Genomic DNA, 21,047 nt, shown 5'->3' on the forward strand with positions numbered 1-21,047 from the left:
TTTATACCATTAGCCTGAAAAATCAGACAACTGCATACCAGTCAAGATTTCATAACTGTGCATTCATTTGAACTGCCAACATGGTCCCCCAACAGCTCTCCTAAACCACCTTTAGCCAGGGTTCATTTCCCCAGTGTGTGCTACAAGATGCTACTGGGGACATTTTTGTTCACATCAATCAGACTGTATATACTTTCTGCTGTTATCATGCCTAGCTTCATCTTAGGCTGTTAAACATTAGCCTTATGGTAATGTTTCTATTTTATGTTATTACTAGTAGTAATTAGGGTTACATTCCACAAGCCATTCTGCTTTTCCCATGGACTAGATTATACTGTATCATTATAGTACATATAGGAACAGGGACCTCAACAAATAATTTTAAACTCCCATCCAAATAAGTATGCAGTAGTAATAAACAACCATATGAGATGAACAATTTATTAATAAAAAGAAAAACACAACAAAACAAAAACAGACCATAATGCTGCTGACTTGCACTTGAACATACTGTACTACCATCTGCCGTACACCAGCACTAAAGTCGCCTGCTCTACTAAATGTGAAATATCACTGGTTTTACTATTTATTAAGGCTTGAATTGTTTGAAAATACTCTGCATAGCAAACACTACTGCAACTCTTAGAACTCAGTTTACAGAACCACTCTGTTTTGACAAGATGGTATTTAGTCTACCAAAATCACCCTTTTAGCATCTGAAACCGTGGTCACAAGCTTCCCCTGCTAAAAGCAGTAACATTAAACTTATTGCAAGAACCCAGATGATGCAATTACAGTGGCTGTCTTCTGATCCCCAGCTCCAAATGGTATGTTTGTGTTTCATCTCTTTAAAAAGGGAAACTGGAAGAGCAGTTAAAACCAAAATTGTAAATCACCCAAGTCATGTAATAGACTGGAGTAGTATTTATTATGCTTTAATAGTTATCAAACAGTTTTAAGAAACTAAACAAAATAGCGTTAAAATATTGTGTAGGTAGGTCTATTCTATTTGAATGTGATCCTTCTGAATATGTGCTCTTGTGAAATATTTAAATACTGTGTTGGACCAAGTTGCTAAATTCTGCTACTGCTGCCAAAAAGAAACACAGTATAAACAATAGAACCCCAAAGTCCAATCACTAGCAGTTATCTCTTTTCTCTAAAAGGTTGTGATGAGGTAAGATTTAGTAAGGATTAAAAACTTTCTACAGCCTCATTATAGATTTCTGACTAAACGGTTTCCTTTACCACCATGGCTGCTTCTCTTTTCATAAGTCTGCCTTTTTATATTAGTTTTTATTTCTATATTATTTCTGATCTTACTTGGAAATTCAGTTTAATTTTACTTTTCTTCTATCATGTATTTTTAATTTCATTTTTATTTCACAAAGATATTTCTATTTTATTTTTACATATATATTAATTTCAGTTTTAGTTTTACTAATCATGGTATGGTTAAAGAATGACAATGGAGTTTAGTTTTTTGTCATAATCAGATGGAACTGTACACTTAACAGGTTTACTAAGCTTACACTACATGGTTTACTATCTGATATTGTTTTTGTCTGATAAAAACAAACAATCAAAACCAGATACTGAATATGAACAATTTTAGAAAATTTTAAATATTTAAAAAATTATGTCATTTGTGCTGAACAAATGTTTTTTTTTTCTTTTCATGCTCATAATGGGTCAATTTGTGAAATTTAGGTGAATTTTAAGGTTTGAGGCTTTTTTTGTTTTACTTTAAAAGTCCACAGCACACAACATATCCTGCTCCAAGACAATGTGCTTACTGTTCTTTATTTTCTTCCAACCATATTGATCTCTGATTCCATCTCAGACACATACAATTTTTAGACAGAATTTTGCCACTTACAGGCCTGAAAAGATATCACAAATCACAAATAAGAAAGTACCCTACTGTGTTCTGACAGGTGTGAACATGAAAATCATGGGGGCTTATAAAAACAGGTCTCTTTGGCTTGAATCAGTGTGCAGACCCCACCTAGCTGTATTAAGGGAAACAAAGAATATACATACATGCACAAATACGCTCTTATCCAGAGTAGGATCGCAGGAAACCTGGAACCTATCCCAGCAGATTTGGATGCAAGGAAGGAAAAATTCCTGTACAGGGTGTAGGTTATTTGAATAATACTATATATATGCAATATGTATGACATGGCTGATGTTAAGAACAGAAATAGTGATGTTTGATATGTGATATTTCAACTATTTTGTGAGAGAGACAGAAAGATTGGAAAGAGGGAGGCAGATATTTTAAAACATAATTCTGCCACTGGATTATGTTCACAACATCAGGTATTTTGAGCAGTGAATTTAAAACTAAAAATGTAAATTAATAAACACAGAATAAATACAAAAACACATTATCAGGTTTAGTTTTTCACCACTTACCACACTCTCTTCACCTACCTACATGTAGTTCAGTACACATATTGCCAACTCAGGAATTTTGCAAGGTTTGTATCGTTTTGTTGGTAAACCACCTTTTTAAAGCAAAAGTGATTGGTCAGCAACAATATGCTGATCTTGTATGTTGATGTAGTCAGTCTCTCGATCAGTGTCATTTTATTTTCAAAGAGGATTTATATTGTGCGAAATGCGCATGAAATGCAGCAGCTCATCATAACAGACATCAGACTCATGTAGCCTGAAATTTAGTTTAGTGTGTGCTGATGTATTAATTGCTGTGTACAGACTCTATCTTGGGCTCAGTCAGAATTACAGATAACGTGCCGTCATTTAAGAACAGACTAAAATTCTGTAAGGAGATTATCGGTTTCTAATACTTTGCTCTTGAGCCCCAGAGATAAAGTGAACGGCAGCTTTGAAATTTGCCGAACACATTCAAAGCAAAATCATCACCTTGGTATGCTTCACTAACATTTGAACCAGAATTATCATGCTGTCACTATCAGCTCTTGAAGAACTGTTACTATTCTCACACAGTAAATCGCTTTGTTTGTCACACGCTTCACGCGCCTGTATTCAGCTTGCTCCATCACCATAAATGATGTGTGAACACCCGCCCTGCTTCACCAGCTGCCAATCACTAGATGAATGTATGTGGGTGGCTCATGATAGGCTCGGATAAGAGGTGGATAATGGATGGATGGATGGATGGCTCGTGGTAGATGACATTCTGTTTTAGAGTGAAAAATGACAAGGGTTAAAGACTAATGGCAGGAATATTTATTCAAAAACCAAATATGAATATATTTTGAATAATTTTGGGACCCCTGCAGCTCAGGTTAGCCCTTGTGTTAAGTCTGGTTTGATATGAAAACTAAATATTTTTAGTAAATTATATTTTATTTCAGTTAGTCTTTTCAGCTACTTTGTTTTGATTTTAGTTTTAGTTTTTCATTTTGGTTATGTTAATTATTTTATTTCAGTTTTTGAAAATGTTTTTTGTTAAATAGTTTCAGTTTTGATTTTAGTTTTAGTTAACTATAATAACCCTGAAATAGTATTTACTTCTCTATGATTAGAATATTTTTTTTTTTTACATTTAAAACTTCCTTTCACTGCATATTGTTAGCGTGTTGCTTTGTAAAATTCATTACCCTGGTATACTCTGAATACAATGCCATATTAAATAAACATTGATCAAGTGATGTCAAATGATTTACCAAAAACAAAAAATTGCTACTGTGAAAACTAGAAGTGAAAAGTTGAATACATTTACAAACATACTCACCGATTTACTATCATCATTGCTCGACGTGGGATCCTTGTAATTGGAGCCAGGCAACGCTGGAAAATCTTCATTGTGGATGGAAAAATCTTGGGACTGTTCACTTGCTGGTTTTGTTACCATTCCAACTGTTAAACAGAAAAATAAGCATACCTGGTTAATTTAAGAGACTCACACTACCTCCAATGCTTGGTATCAAGCAATGTAGAAACACGTGGTTTGTCTTACGACATGCCCAGCAGATGGGTATGAAACCCAGTAAGTGAAAGAAGTAACTACTGAGAGAGAGGGGCATGTCAGATCAGAGAAGCTCCTAATGACCAAATTAAGTCAATAATCAAAGTCAAAGAAGTGCTCATTCCACACTCAGACAGCAGCAGCATCACCCTACAAGGCACTGAAGGGGTACTCATAAGTACATTGAATCCACAGACATTACATAAAATTTATGGAGCCTTCATCTTTAAGAAAAATTGTCCTCAATTAGGATAAAAACATAAATGTGATAAGCTATTAACCCAAGACAAGGTATTATGTATTGAGAAACAGGAAAATAAAAAGGTGTACATAGAGACATCATTTACAGGTGCTTGCTTTAGTGCTGAAGTAACCAATTTTCATGTTATTTTGTACTGCTGCTGAATTGTAGTCAGGATTATTTTCCTCATAGAGCTGATACAGGAAGGTACCGTACCATGAAGAAATTGTGACATCACAAAATAAGCAAGAATAAAACAAATGTTAGGTTCACTGGGCGGTTTGCATGTGATAAATCATTGTATTATTTTTTTTCTTTTTGTGCAAGTAATAATCTGTTCTTCATTACACCAATTTATTTGGTGCTTTGAAGGTCTCGCTTCACATTTCAGCTGAACCTAGGTGCAAAACTTTTTAGATTTTGAAAAGAGAAGCCTTGGTAGCAAGTGTCAACATGATTTTTATTTAAACTTCTCATTGTAGAGTTTACCAAGACTCTGCTGCTTCAATTAAGCAAAATACCCAAACTCCCCAGGTAACATACCACTTTATTTTGTTAAAATGACCTTTAACAATTAAATATACAAGTAAACAAATTTATAATAGCAGCTGGAAAAGTGAATGGTAACAAAGATACTGATGGAAGTAAAGACATCAAGGCATTAACATTTACCATCCACCACTAAGCTACCTGGGGATCATTCTGTCAATAATTTACAGATGTGTGGTCCGATATATGCTCTAAAGAAAAGCAAAAAGAAAAAAAATTGCTTACTTTTAGTAAAATATTCAGTTATGTAAAAAACCCACACCCAATTCAAGTCTTAATAAAAGGCAACTTGTAGTGTGTTTTCGGTTTACCTTCAAACAGTTGATTACAAGGAAGGTCAATTGGTCACTTAGGTGTTTTTTTTAGATTGACATTTTTCTTTTTTCTTCTTCTTTTTTTTTAAATTTGAAATTAGAATAGAAGAAACATGTTGGCAATACTGCAATTACAATGGCTGACATGGTGGCACACTGCTTATTGCTGCTACCTTGTGGGATTTGCATCCCACAGTCAGGCTTTTCTTGGTCTACATTGGATTTCCTGTGTACTCCAGTTTTCTCACTCTTCCCCAAAGACGTGTAGAGCCAGGTTAGCTCGTGATACCAGGTTGGCACTTGGGGGATACTCAGGGATTCCCAGGCCAGCCGAGAGATATAATCTCTCCAGCAAATCCTGGGTCTGCCCTGATTTCTCTTTCTAGCAGGACATGCCTGAAATGTCCCCAGAGATGCATCCACAAGGCCAGAGACAGGAACCACCTTACCCTTCTCCATTTGATGCAGAGGAGCAATGTCTCTACTTTGAGCTCTTCGTGAATGTGTTCATTTTACACCCCATCTGCAAGTCTGTGTCCAGCCACCCAGTGAAAGAAACTCCTTTCTGCCACTTGTATCTATGATTTAGATGTAGCTTTTTTTGTCACTACCCACAGCTTGTGAACAAACGGTAGGAACATAGACCGACCAGTAAATCGAGAGCTTCGCCTTTCCGTTCATCTCTGATCTGTCTGTTGATCTTCCATTCCCGTCTTTCCCCACTCCTGAACAAGATCCCAAGATACTTAAACTGGTTTGCTAGAGGCAGCACCTCATCCCCAACCCAGAGAGGGTACTCTACCCTTTTATAGCGGAGTACAATGACCTTGGACTTGGAGGTGCTGATCCTCATCCTGGCCGCTTCACATTCTGCTACAAACCACCCCAGTACATGTCACAGCCTGATAAAGCTTACTTACTGCCAGCAATGCAAAACAAGTATTTGTTCTGGTTGTACAAGGACTGAATAACTTGCAGCAGTTGGTCTGGTATCCTATAGTCCCAAAGAACCCTCCACAAGAAACCCTGAGGGATGCAATCATATGCCTTGTTTCAAGTCTGTAAAACACTTGTAGACTGGCTGGTCATATTCCCACAAACACTCCAGAATCCTTGTGAAGTCAAAAAGCTGGTCCATGGTTATACCTGAGAGAAAATCCAATTATTTCTCCTGAATCTGAGGCTCAGCCAGCAGCCAGATCCTGCTTTCCAGAACTGTGGCAAAGGCCTTCCCAGGTAGGTGGAGTGCAAGTTGGAACATAGTCCTTGTTTCCTTTTCATAAAGATATGGACCACCACTCCAGTTTTCTAATTCAGAGGCTCTGACCCTGACCTACACAAAGTGTTGAAGGGGAATGTCAGCCAAGACAGGACAACAACATTCAGAACCTTTAAGAACTCAGGCAGAGTATCATCCACCCCCACAGCCCTGCCAATAAGGAGTTAGCAGTGATGGATGAGTTCTCCTGCAAGTTCCCTAACTCTCCTTCACTGCAAAGCATGTAGGGGAGATTTAGGAGGTCCTTTAAGTGCTCCTTCAACGGCCCAGCTATAGCCCCAGGTGAGGTCAGCAGCACTCCACTCCTGCTTTAAACCTCAATTGCAAGGCACACTCGGCTTTAACTGCCAGTCCCTGTAAGCTGCCTCTGGAGTTCCACAGGCTAACAAAGCTCAAAAGGACTTTCTTCAGTCTGACAGTTTCCTTTACCACTGGCATTCACCACTGGGTTTTGAAATTACTGCCAGGACAGGCACCAATGACCTAACATCTGGCAGCACTGTGCAACTGCTCAGCAATGGAGTCACGGAACATGGCCCATTTGAGATCAATGTTCCCGGCCTCCCTTGGTATGCAAGATGAATTCACGAGAGGTATAGAGATGAAGATCTCCTGGATGGGGGCATCTGCCAGATGTTCTCAGCACATCCTCACAATATGTTTAGGTCTGCCAGATCTATCCAGAAACTTCCCCTGCCAACTGATCCAGTTCACAACCAAGTAGTGATTAATTTGATAACTTGGCTCCTCTCTTCACCTCTGTGTCCAAGGCATATGGACATAGATTTGATGGTATAACTATGAAATCAATCATCAACCTATGGCCTGGGGTGCTCTGTTGATTAGCAATCAAGGTGAATAACAAAGACAGCTCTGGTTCAGATTGGGTAGGTCATTCCTCCCAATCACAACCTTTCAGGTTTCACTGTTGTTACCTAAACGTGTTGAAGTACCCCAGTAGAAGGGTAGAGTTAAAAGTTGGAGCACTTTCTAGCACTACCACTAAGGTTTCCCTCCAAGAATGTTAAATTATCCTACCCTACTGTCTGTGCATAAACATAGACAAAAGCCCTTCCCCCTGACTCAAAATCACAGGGAGGGGACCCCCTTGTCCATCGGGGTAAACTTCAATGTACTGAGCCTGTGGGGGCAGTATATATGTAAGCCCACACACACCAGATGTCTCTAACACTGGGCAACTCTAAAGTGGTATAAAGGTCATCCCCTCTCCAGGAGTTTGCTGTGCTTTAAGGTGAGCCTGATTATATCTAGATGGAACCTCACTGCCTTCTGTATTAGCCTGGGCTCCTTCCCTGCTAGATAGGTCACATTCCAAGTCTCTAGAGTCAGTGTCAGTACCTGGGGATTGGCCAACCTTCAACTGCTACACAAGGTGCAATGCATCAGACCCTTAAGGCTTCACTGTTCGGGTGGCAGTTGCTAGGTCTCATGGGTAAAAGCCCAACCACCACGTGCTTGCCGAGGAGCTACCCTCCTTGTCTGGACACAAGCATCCTCTCTGGGTAAGGTTACTGAGTGTATGATTTGAATTTTCAATAGAGGTCAATATGAACCACACTTAGTCTGGTCCCTCACCTAGAACCTATCCTCCCAGGGGCAACTGCTCAAGTATTCACTTTAATTTTATCACCTGGTGAAAGTTTGCAATTAGTAATTAGGGCCGTTTTAGCTGAAATTTGTTCAGAAACACCGAGCAGAAATAAATGTTCTGGATATACTGTTCGAGGTCACAACATCCTTGTTTATTTCATTTGCATATAGTATTGAAATATTTTAGACCCATTACTACTGCCAACTTTACCAGATGTACACATTTTTTCTTTCAAGTGTTTAATTTTTAATATAGTATCTTGAGTATTACATATTTTTTCCTTTAATCAACTATTCAAAATGTGTTAGGTATGCATAGTGAAGATATGGTAATCATCTTTACCCACAAAAGCCAAGGGGGTAGACTGTCCCCGTAGAACTGTTAAACTATATAATGACCATGGCTTTGCTCCTTGTGCTGGGTATAAATACTTCAAACAATTTTAGGTAATGATGAATTGCACAACTGATTTCTAGAGAACAATAAGATACTAGCCAGCACCTCTCTAACTACAGGAAACTAACTTAATGCCGTGGGAAGGTGCATGGACATAAAGTTAAAAAGTTAAAACAATGCATCTATCTATAATTAGAATACACACCACAAAACAGATCTGAAAGAAGCCCTATTCCAACATTCAGGTATCCCTTGTGGTGTTTAATTCACATTTTCCACACAGATAAGCAGAAATTGCACAGTGTATCAGGGAGTTTAACTTAATATACATCAGCAGCTGCACACAGTGTTTGGAATGCCAATGACATCACATGCCACATATGCCAGTATAATGACTTACATAAAATAAAGACTCAGAATTGTTTATGCAGTTTAACTATGATACACAGAAATAAATGGCAACATTTAGTACAATATTACAAATCTGCCAAGACAAGGCACGTTTTAAGGAACAAAGTGACACTTTATATAAAGTGACTGACAGAAAAAAGTCATAAGACTTGGTATTCTTAAAAAGGACTAAAAGCTGAACTGATTAAACAATTAATTTGCAAAGTCTGAATGAGCATCAGTGTGACTTGACAACACCAATATGTTTGAAAAAAGGAATCTCTGACTAGCACTTGTAGCACAGAATCAAATAACACTATTAACAAGAAACTTATGTATTTTGTGTATAATTCATACTATATGTGAACCTGTCATTTTATACAGTACATGTCAGAACCAATACTAAAACACCTATATATAAATTTATATACAACAAGAAAGTGAAAGCTTTACACTGCCGTGTTATTTTATGCCTGGTGTTTCATCCCAACCACATACCAATAAATGTGATCTAGAAATACTAAAAGGTTATGCATTTTACTGTTCTTATCTATACTCATTTCCTTAACATACAAATAACAAATCATTATGGTTAGAAGTTAAGCGTGTTTAGTAGTAGTAAATGATTTGCATGTAAATGCAAATAGAGGCTGTTTATCTGTTCTCATCCTCTTAGATCTGAGTGCCATATTTTATACCACTGATCACAATACTTTTAGAAATCGCCTTAGTCAATGGGCGGACCTCTCTGGCAGTGTTTTAAATTGGTTTGAGTCCTACCTGGCAGGTACAAAATACTTTGTTAGTTGTGGTAATTATACTTCAAAGACATAGGATATTCTATATGGTGTTCCACAAGGCTCTATCCTGGGTCTGCTGCGCTGTTCGATTTACATGCTTCCTTTAGGCCAGATTATCTTGGGGCATAATGTGAGCTACCACAGCTACGCTGATGACACACAGCTGTATTTATCAATAGCGCCTGATGACCAGGAGTCTCTTGATTCACTGACACAATGTCTTACTTGTGTTTCTAAAAGGATGAGTAGTAATTTTCTCAAACTAAATAAGATAATGAGGTTATTAGAAATAAAACTTGATGCATTAGGATGAAGTCGAGACGGAGGTAAAGATTCTAGGGGTAACTATTGACTCTGACCTGAATTTTAAATCACATATTAATCAGATAATAGGACAGCATTTTATCACTTAAGAAATATAGCAAAAGTTAGACCACTTGTAACTTTGCAAGATGCTGAGAAATTAGTTCACGCTTTTGTTTTCAGTCTGCTAGATTACTGTAATGCACTCCTCTCAGGACTACCCAAAAAAGACATCAATCGATTACAACTAGTGCAGAATGCTGCTGCTAGAATCTTAACTAGGAAAAGAAAATCCGGGCACATCTCTCCAGTTTTGATGTCACTACATTGGTTACCTGTGTCATTTAGAATTGACTTTAAAATACTGCTTATGGTTTATACAGCCTTAAATAATCTCGCTCCGTCCTATATTTCAGAATGTCTTTCACCTTACACTCCAAATCGTAACCTTAGATCTTCAAATGAGTGTCTGCTTATTATTCCAAGAGCTAAACTTAAAAGAAGTGGTGAGACAGCCTTCTGCTGTTATGCACCCAAAATCTGGAATAGCTTGCCAATAGAAATTCAGATTATTCTATGTTAGTGTTCCCTAATTTTATTTTCTTATTTATTTTGTCTTTCTCTTCATCATGTAAAGCACTTTGAGCTACATCAATATGTATAAAAATGTGCTATATAAATAAATGTTGTTGTTACATGTACACAGTAAAATGAAATTCATACTAACATGTCAGACAAACATGCAATATGTCAACAACTTATCCAACACCATGATAAACGAGAATGTACTAATTATACAAAACTTGATTTTACTTAGTATAAAACACAGTTCAGATTGCCTGATGAACACCTAAGAATGAAGAGTTGCTGTTCATTATAGTGCTTCACACTGTTTAGAATGAGTGGCTATTAAGTAGCTTTAAGACATTATGTGAAAGAAAACAGCAGCTGACAAACTATTTAATGCTTATAGAAAAAGAGTGATTATTTTTAAGCATATATGGAAAATTCAGCACCACATCAAATGGTACACACTTTATCAATTATTTTACTTGTGGATTGTCCAGTCTCGATGTCAACTTTAAGACAGTATCTATTTCCTTAAAAACTGTTTAAAACTTATTTATATGTTTATACTGTTTACAACTTATATAAATGTATATATACACACACACACAGTATCTGTGTTACAGTGATACAGTATATGTACTGTACTCTTTGAATTATTTGACAGATACTGGATCACATACAGTGCATCCGGAAAGTATTCACAGCGCATCACTTTTTCCACATTTTGTTATGTTACAGCCTTATTTCAAAATGGATTACAGTGATCCCTCGCTATATCACGCTTCGCCTTTCGCGGCTTCACTCCATCGCGGATTTTATATGTAAGCATATTTAAATATATATCGCGGATATTTTGCTGGTTCGCGGATTTCTGAGGACAATGGGTCTAAATTTCTGGTACATGCTTTCTCAGTTGGTTTGCCCAGTTGATTTCATACAAGGGACGTTATTGGCAGATGGCTGGGAAGCTACCCAACTTACTTTCTCTCTCTCTCTTGCGCTGACTTTCTCTGATCCTGACATAGGGGGTGTGAGCAGGGGGGCTGTTCGCACACCTAGACGATATGGACGCTCGTCTAAAAATGCTGAAAGATTATCTTCACGTTGCTACCTTCTGTGTGCAGCTGCTTCGTGAAGCGACATGCTGCACGGTGCTTCACATACTTAAAAGCTCAAAGGGCACGTATTGATTTTTGACTTTGTTTTTCTCTGTCTCTCTCTCTGCTCCTGACGGAGGGGGTGTGAGCTGCCGCCTTCAACAGCTTTGTACCGGCGGTGCTTCGCATGCTTAAAAGCAAACAGCCCTATTGATTTGTTTGCTTTCCTCTGTCTTTCTGACAGACTCTGCTCCTGACGCGCACTCCTTTGAAGAGGAAAATATGTTTGCATTCTTTTAATTGTGAGACAGAACTGTCATCTCTGTCTTGTCATGGAGCACAGTTTAAACTTTTGAAAAAGAGACAAATGTTTGTTTGCAGTGTTTGAATAACGTTCCTGTCTCTCTACAACCTCCTGTGTTTCTGCGCAAATCTGTGACCCAAGCATGACAATATAAAAATAACCATATAAACATATGGTTTCTACTTCGCGGATTTTCTTATTTCGCGGGTGGCTCTGGAACGCAACCCCCGCGATGGAGGAGGGATTACTGTACATTCATTTTTTTCCTCAGAATTCTACACACAACACCCCATTAATGACAACGTGAAAAAAGTTTACTTGAGATTTTTTGCAGATTTATTAAAAATAAAAAAAAATTGAGAAAGCACATGTACATAAATATTCTCAGCCTTTGCCACGAAGTAGTGCTGGGCGGTATACCGGTTCATACTGAAAACCGTTTTTTATTTTCTTTATGATATGGATTTTTCTTATACCGCAACACCGGTTTAAATTGCCTAAACAATGTTCGGAACGTGGCGCAGCGGGAAACTGTTCAAGTGGGGACCTTTTTCACTGCTACACTGCTAAACACAGATTTGTTGCACTAGGGCTCTTTTTCATTGCTACACCACCAAATAGTGGGCGGTAGCATAGGTATGCCGCGCGGTGAAAATGGACAGAGAGCCGAAAAAAATTAGTCACGTCTGTCGCCTGGAGATGCTTTAGTTTTAAAAGGTCAGATGTATAAACACTGTTTCTATACTACTGGATAATACTGCAAGCCAAGTTGTACTTGTTTTATTTGTTTTCAATACAGTGTAATGTACCTGGGTACTGTGTAATATTGTGACGACATGTTGACTTTATTCTCGTACTTTGTCATTAAAGTAGAACATCGTAAACTAAACTTCATCGTAAAATGAATATTTAATTTACTAGATTTTCTCAAACCCCGTCATTAAGTTATATAGCACATTAAATGCTTTGTGTTAAGTGTTCCCCGAGCTTCTTAAACTGACTTCCTCTGCACTAAGAGGAGGCACCGGCAGCGATCGCCGCACAGAATCCATTCACATGATATTCATGCTCTCTGAACATTTAGAATGCCAAGATAAATACTTGATATAAACAAATACTTGATATAAATTCTAAATTTTCAGAGAGCAGGAATATCATACAGTGAATGGATTCTGTATGGTGATCACGGTCTCCTCTTAGTGCGGAGGAAGTCAGTTTAAGAAGCGCATACAGCGATTAACAACTGGGTCGGGGAACACAACACAAAGCATTTAATGTGCTACTTTAACTTATGATGGGGTTTGAGAAAATCTAGTAAATTAAACAATGATTTTAGGATGAAGTTTAGTTTACGACATTCTACTTTAATTATAAAGTAAACTATGAGAATAGAGTGGAAATGTCGACTTTAATCTCGACATAAACGGCGAGAATAAAGTGGAAATGTCGACTTTATTCTCGACGTATAGTTTTTTTTTTCTTCCCTGTGTCCGTATTTTTTTTTCTTCACTGTGGCCCTAATACGATTCCGTAGGGCTATACCACAAATACAATTATAAATGCAAGTTGCAGTTGTATTATTTATGTATATAGCTTAGCTTGAAGCAAGGTCCATATTAATGCAGTTTGCCTAAATGATAGTTCAGTTGGTAAAGATGTCATCACCAAGATTGCACTTGTTTTATTTTATTTTAATTTAATTTGGTGAATACTGTGTAATGCACCTGGGCTTTTGAAGCCTTGAAGTAATAGTGCAACTATCAGTAATAATACAATTATTTATTTTATTGTTATTATTTATTAGTTTAAATATTATGCAGTTTAATGATGGTAAAGTTGTTTAAAAAGTCACTTTAACCTGTCAGTGGACAGAGATTGTTAACATTAACAGAAAGTGTAGTTGTTTAACAAAACATATTTATTTATTCCTTTTCTAAGACATGTTCAGTGCAATACAACTTTTGACAAGCACTTCTGGATATTTTCCTAAGTCTAAATACCACTTTGGATGGTTGAAAATATGTTGTCAAAATTATAATTTAAGTTTTTGCAAAATCTGTTAAATAAAAAGGTTCTATATTTTGACTGCATCTGTCATGCAATGTGATTTTCTTCTCTTCATTAGTGCCACCCCCTTGAAAAGTATCACTTTATGGGGCAATGCAAACCTGTATTAATACTTGTGTGCACATTAAAATGTTTTTTTTGTACAATGTACAATGCTCTTGACAGTGGAATAGGTTATTCTTAGCCAGTAATTGCAGTGGAAAATGTGTTTAACATCCACTCGTGCATGGGAAAAAAATACTGTCAAATACCGTGAAACTGGGATAATTTAGAAAAATACCGTGGTATAGAATTTTGGTCATACACCTCTACCACGAAGCTCAAAATTGAGCTCAGGTGCATCCTGTTTCCCCTGATCATCCTTGAGAAGTTTCTGCAGCTTAATTGGAGTCCACCTGTGGTATATTCAGTTGATTGGACATGATTTGGAAAGGTACATACCTGTCTATAAGGTCCCACAGTTAACAGTTCATGTCAGAGCACAAACCAAGCATGAAGTCAAAGGAATTGTCTGTGGACCTCCGAGACAAGATTGTCTCGAGGCACAAATCTGGGGAAGGTTACAGAAAAATTTCTGCTGCTTTGAAGGTCACAATGAGCACAGTGGCCTCCATCATCCGTAAGTGGAAGAAGTTCGAAATCACCAGGACTCTTCCTAGCGCTGGCCAGCCATCTAAACTGAGCGATCGGGAGAGAAGGGCCTTAGTCAGAGAGGTGACCAAGAACCCGATGGTCACTCTGTCAGAGCTCCAGAGATCTTCTGTGGAGAGAGAAGAACCTTCCAGAAGGACAACTATCTCTGCGGCAATCCACCAATCAGGCCTGTATGGTAGAGTGGCCAGACGGAAGCCACTCCTTAGTAAAAGGCACATGGCAGCTCGCCTGGAGTTTGCCAAAAGGCACCTGAAGGACTCTCAGACCATGAGAAAGAAAATTCTCTGGTCTGATGAGACAAAGATTGAACTCTTTGGTGTGAATGCCAAGCGTCACGTTTGGAGGAAACCAGGTGCCACTCATCACCAGGCCAATACCATCCCTACAGTGAAGCATGGTGGTGACAGCATCATGCTGTGAGGATGTTTTTCAGCAGCAGGGACTGGGAGACTAGTCAGGATAAAGGGAAAGATGACTGCAGCAATGTACAGAGACATCCTGGATGAAAACCTGCTCCAGAGCGCTCTTGACCTCAGACTGGGGTGATGGTTTCATCTTTCAGCAGGACAACGACCCTAAGCACACAGCCAAGATATCAAAGGAGTGGCTTCGGGACAACTCTGTGAATGTCCTTGAGTGGCCCAGCCAGAGCCCAGACTTGAATCTGATTGAACATCTGTGGAGAGATCTTAAAATGGCTGTGCACCGACGCTTCCCATCCAACCTGATGGAGCTTGAGAGGTGCTGCAAAGAGGAATGGGCGAAACTGGCCAAGTATAGGTGTGCCGAGCTTGTGGCATCATATTCAAAAAGACTTGAGGCTGTAATTGCTGCCAAAAGTGCATCGACAAAGTATTGAGCAAAGGCTGTGAATATTTATGTACATGCGATTTCTCAGTTTTTTTATTTTTAATAAATTTGCAAAAACTTCAAGTAAACTTTTTTCACGTTGTTATTATGGGGTGTTGTGTGTAGAATTCTGAGGAAAAAAATGAATTCAATTCATTTTGGAATAAGGCTGTAACATAACAAAATGTGGAAAAAGTGATGCGCTGTGAATACTTTCCGGATGCACTGTATCTATGAGCTGCAAATATAAATAAAATAATGTAACAATTTATTTGAGATGCTTATTCAGTGTCAGTGTTTAGCATACCCTGACTTTAGCTACTGATTAGCTATGCATACTGCATCTGTTTGTTAATCATTTGTACAAAAATAAAAGTAATACAATATTTATACACTGTTACTAACACTTCTCTATTCTGTTTCTCTTCTTGGTATCTTTACTGATTTACTGCCAAGCTGTTTTCCTGTCTAGGGAAACCTCATCTCAGATAAAGGAGTACTGGAATCATTGGAAGGAAAGACTATTTTATCAGATTAGCCAGCTTAGCACAGATGACTATAAAATTTCCTGGAGGAGGTGGGCAGCTAGTTTACTTAGTTTTTGACTTTCTCTCTTACAATATTCATCTTCAATACAATATTCAAATTTCCTTATCTTGATATTTGTCTGGTGTGTTTTACAGATATAAATTTTCTAGGACTAACAATTTTCTCTTACTAGTCCTTCAGAATATCAAACTTTTATCTTCAATTCTACTGCCGAAAATCAACAGCAGCAAAGGCTGAAAATGAAAGACATATATATTACTTAAAAATCGTGGCTTAATGCTATTCTCCGTGGAAACCTTCTGCAGCGAGTGGACTGCATGATGTGCTGCTAGAGTTGAAAGATGCGTAAATTAAAAGATTATTTTAGAAAACTGGGTATTTTAAATTAAATTTTAAAAGGATTAGTATTTTATTTTGTTAATTCCCTTCCTTTATTAGAAGTAATACATGTTTAAAAAGGTATACACTTTACCGATCAATACTAAAACCAAAAGCTCCGGATTTTGGCCCTCTTACAAACAGCACAGAATAAGTTGTGGGAATTTCACTTATTCCACGTTAGACAAATTTAAAGACATTACCCAGTATGCTTTGACAACAAGGCTCTTATCTGTGTCATGTTATTACTAATCAATAAAATTTAAGGTGGCTTTACATCCGTTTGCCATTTGGAGATATCGATTACTTTATGATTAAATGTCAGAGATGATCTACAACATTTAGGAGGTACTAAGGATTCTTCAAAATTGAAGACTGTGTACTGGAGAGAAATGAAAAAGTGTCTTGCTAAACAGTACTGAAAAAAACATGTCACAATGGTCTAAAAGAAAAAGAGCTATCCTATAAAAACCATCTGACAGCTGTTAAACGGTGCTTTCCATTTCATCGCAACAAAGGTTACACAGATGAAAATAATGTGAAACAACATTTCGTTGGGGACTAACGCTTAACGCAAGTTAAACATGTTGTGGTCAAAATGAGAAGACAAATGGTTCCTTACCATAAGGGGCCCTTCCAGCCAACGGATTTAATAATGGAGTTGGGTTGCCACTTCCTTCCCTTCTGCTTCTGTCTGCCAGTGCTGGAAAGTCTGAAAGGTCTAAACCCGTCACATTTTCACTCCCATCTGAAATACATGTAATTTAATTTAAGATAAAAGGCATAAATTTAAATCACAGAATGAAGAAAAAATTATTATTTCAGAGAAAAAGAAAATACAATAGACATGTGGGACTGTAGAAAGACTCATTAAAAAAATGCTTTTTACTCTACGTTATTTTTTTAATTAAATTTAAAGAACAACAACAATACAGTCCAATCAAAAAAAACATACAAACAAACATTGCAATATGTTATGGAGACACTATATATAACCAGAGGTGGGTAGAGTAGCCAAAAATTGCACTCAAGTAAGAGTAGTGTTACTTCAAAATAATATTACTCAAGTAGAAGTAAAAAGTTGTCATCCAAAAAATTACTAAAGTAAGAGTAAAAAGTATTTGGTGAAAAGACTACAAGTACTGAGTAACTGTTTGATCATAATAAATAATTTATTTTTTTAGAAATGTTGTAATAAGACAGACAAAAATATAAAATGTGCAAATTCTGATATTTCCAAATAATAAAATAAAAAATGAGTAAAAATAAATAACATCTTTACAAAATAAAGATGTACAAATAACACAAAGTTTCAAATCTCAGTTTTTCACAACAAAGCTTTTGAAGCTAATACCTACAGTAGGTAACATGTATGTTTGAACAGTGCAAACTACTTACAGTGACAAGATATACTGTACACTGACAAAATAATAGTTAATATTCACATATCCCTCCAAACAGCACAGCTGATAGAAAATAACATTAGAACAAGGCAGCTTGTGCATGTACAAGGAGTCTTACTTTACCTTGACTGTCTGCGTCTATGCATGTTTGGTTAAAACGTGCTTGTTCTTCACTCAGTGAAGTGATGATTAAGCTTCAGCAGGAGTTGGCTCTCATTTTTCACTTATTCTTTCTTTCCCTGTCCACTGTTTCTCAGGAGTTTGTGCCGCTATGCCGCCACAGTTTGTGTGGTCATGTGACTGCATGGCTACGTCTGATTGGTGAAACTGAATCTTGTGATTATTGTTGCTACGTCTGATTGGTAAAACTGAGTCTTGTGATTATTATTGCTACGTCTGATTGGTGAAACAGTCATTCAGTAGATCCACTGGCAGCTTCTCTCTGGCAAAAATATAGCGTATATAATGGAAAAAAGTAACGATTCGAGTGTTGCCCAATGTAGCGGAGTAAGAGTAGCGTTTCTTCTTCACAAATGTACAAAAGCAAAAGTAAAAAGTATGGTGCAGTAAAACTACTCTTAGAAGTACAATTTTTTAAAAAAGTTACTCAAGCAAATGTAATGGTGTAAATGTAACTCGTTACTACCCACCTCTTTACATAACTATGCACATCTTCCCCTCACCTGACTCAGAGAACTTTACGAAAAGTAAGTCCCATGTAAAATGGTTATTAAAATAAAAAGGTCTGGCACAGGTCTAGCATGTTTACTTTACCATTAAAATAATGGATACTTACCAAAATTTGAAAAATTCAAGTTCTTGAAAAGAAAACTTAACTTTTTCCAATTTGAGATTACAATTTTAAAATATCTGATAACGTACAAAAGGACTTAACAATACTAAAGCAAGCCAAAATAGCAGCTACTAGACATTTTCAGGGTGACAGCCACAAATAAAGTTTAAAGAGGTTGAATATTTTCATCTTAATCAAGTGGAGAATAACAGGAGACATAACAGAGTTTACAATAAAGGCAAAGAATAAAATGGATGCCATCTATTATACTAAATTCATTTGCTCAGAAGAAAAAAAAGCATAATAAAAGGTTTGTTAGAGGAAATTTCATATAAATGGTAGGAAGCATTTCTAGGCATAGGAGGTATGTAACAATGTACTTGTGTATAATACCAAGGAGAAATTAAAACATTTGTCTGATGCCATTTTAGAAACCTGGGAATAAGCACCAATCTATACTATGCTAGTTCACTTCAAATGGTGTCTCACACTATTATGGCCCCAACAATTGAAAGAATTTTGCTAAAAGAGCTCACCTGTTCCATTGAAAATGTTGCTTGATAATGAGCTGTTGATGCCAAACCCCTGATTCCTGCTCATTCCAAATCCAGACATACTGCAAAAGAGAAAACAGAAGTAATTTCCAGACACATGAGGAGTATAATTTATCTTATAAAATCTTTATTTGTATATATTTTTGGTATGAAACAACTAAAACACTGTTAAACCTAACATAATAAAAAAGAAAAAATCTTCATGTGTAATGGACATGTGCAACAATAATTTTCGTGAATAAGAGAAAGAAAGGATTTTCATCTTATTTATTGTTGGTTTACATCTCTTTACTTAACGTTGTCACATTCCTCCTATGCATTGATAGGACTGAGAGGAAAAAAAATCAGATCAGAGTAAAAGAAATGTTCTCTACATACTACTGAACAATAAAAAATAATTACTAAAAAAGGAATTAAGAAAAAAGGAAACAGGAAGAAAAAGAGTTATTGGAACAGCGCCTAAAGATTTGACAGGACATGTAATATTTTACTCACAATAACACCACCACATTAAATTCAACTTTCAACTGCATGCAATTTACTTTATTAACTTACACAACAAAATATAGGACATCAAAGAAAAACATTAAGGGTTACTTCCACATTGAAAAGAGGGTAAAAGACACAATGTTTGGGCTGTAGCGCCTTCAATACAGTAGTGTCGATTTCTAAGTTTGAAACCCTCCAGGACACTTTGACATGCATTACTTACTAAAATACAATTAAAATGAACAAAAGCAGTGTTATTTTAAACTAGAATGTTACATTTTTCTTCAACTTTTACAATTAGTTTACAAAGCTACACAATGTGTGTACATTAATTAATTTCTTAATTATGTCCAGTTAGTAACAGAGGAGAAGAAAAACTCCAGTTAGCGACATCCCTGGAGAATAATGTAAAGCAATCAAAGAAGAATTGACAACCACATTCATTTTTTTTTTGTAGTAACATGAATTTTAAATTGTAAGCATAAAAAATAACAAGCAAACCACATAAGATTTTATGAAACAGCTCTGAAACAATGGGAACTTCAGGTGCACAACAGGACTGCACTTGTTTCTATAAAGTAATATACAAGCAATGTGGAGTTCCGCAGCAGCTAAAAACAAGATACCTTTTCAAAGGAAACACAATATGCATTTGCAGGCAGAGAGAAGCCCTGAGTGCAAGGCTTAGTTTTCTTTATACTGATGGTAAAGGTAGATTTCCTTTTATGTCTAATTATGTATATGTTACATCAATGCAGCCAGTCTGTACTTTTTAGATGTACTGAAATGTTAATATACAGGTGCATCTCAATAAATTAGAATATCATTGAAAAGTTCATTTATTTCAATAATTCAATTCAAAAAGTGAAACTCATATTATATAGGTTCATTACACAGAGAGTGATGCATTTCAAGCATTTATTTCTTTTCATTTTGCCGATTATGGCTTATAGCTAATGAAAACCCAAAATTCAGTATCTCAGAAAATTAGAATATTGTGAAAAAGTTCAATATAGTAGACTATTGTAGACTCATGGTCAAAAGTCAAAGTGAACTTTATTGTCATCTCAGCCATATACAAGTATACAGATAGACAAAATTGCGAAGCTCAGGGTCCACAGTGTAACAACATGACGTGCAAATAATAAAAATAGAATTAAAATTAAAATTTAAAATTAAAACACAAATAAGACAAGACCTTGTGCAAAGACAAAGAAGTAGCAGCAATATTGATGTGTAAGATATGTAATATAATAAATAAATAATAAATAATAGATATAGATCATACAGAAATTATCAGTGTATGATAAATGTTGTTTAAGACATGTATAAACAATGACAGGTCAGAATGTTTCACAGCAGAAGGATAACAAGAGTGTCAAAATACTTAAAGGTCAGTATAAGATTTTCAGTTCTTTTCTACCTGCACACTTGTCTTTGCAGGACAGTGGCTCGCATGTATAAAAGTTCTGTTTTTAGAGGTGGTTGGGGGTAA

At 36.6% G+C, this 21,047-nt stretch overlaps 2 protein-coding genes across 4 annotated transcripts in view; one reads left to right on the forward strand and one right to left on the reverse strand.

The window, feature by feature from the left end:
• Positions 1-21,047, forward strand: part of LOC114665320 (gastrula zinc finger protein XlCGF57.1-like) — an 895,535-nt gene that overhangs the window by 398,562 nt on the left and 475,926 nt on the right. The window lies entirely within an intron of this gene.
• Positions 1-21,047, reverse strand: part of cnot2 (CCR4-NOT transcription complex, subunit 2) — a 141,459-nt gene that overhangs the window by 19,370 nt on the left and 101,042 nt on the right. For all 3 annotated transcript variants that reach the window (XM_028821128.2, XM_028821122.2, XM_028821127.2), the window contains exons 6-8: positions 19,046-19,125; positions 16,936-17,061; positions 3,728-3,852 (exon numbers count right to left, since the gene is read on the reverse strand). In XM_028821128.2, coding sequence (XP_028676961.1) covers positions 3,728-3,852; positions 16,936-17,061; positions 19,046-19,125 — 331 coding nt within the window. The remainder of the gene's footprint in view (positions 1-3,727; positions 3,853-16,935; positions 17,062-19,045; positions 19,126-21,047) is intronic.

The sequence above is a fragment of the Erpetoichthys calabaricus genome, chromosome 1, assembly GCF_900747795.2.
Source record: "Erpetoichthys calabaricus chromosome 1, fErpCal1.3, whole genome shotgun sequence".
Taxonomy (NCBI): domain Eukaryota; kingdom Metazoa; phylum Chordata; class Cladistia; order Polypteriformes; family Polypteridae; genus Erpetoichthys; species Erpetoichthys calabaricus.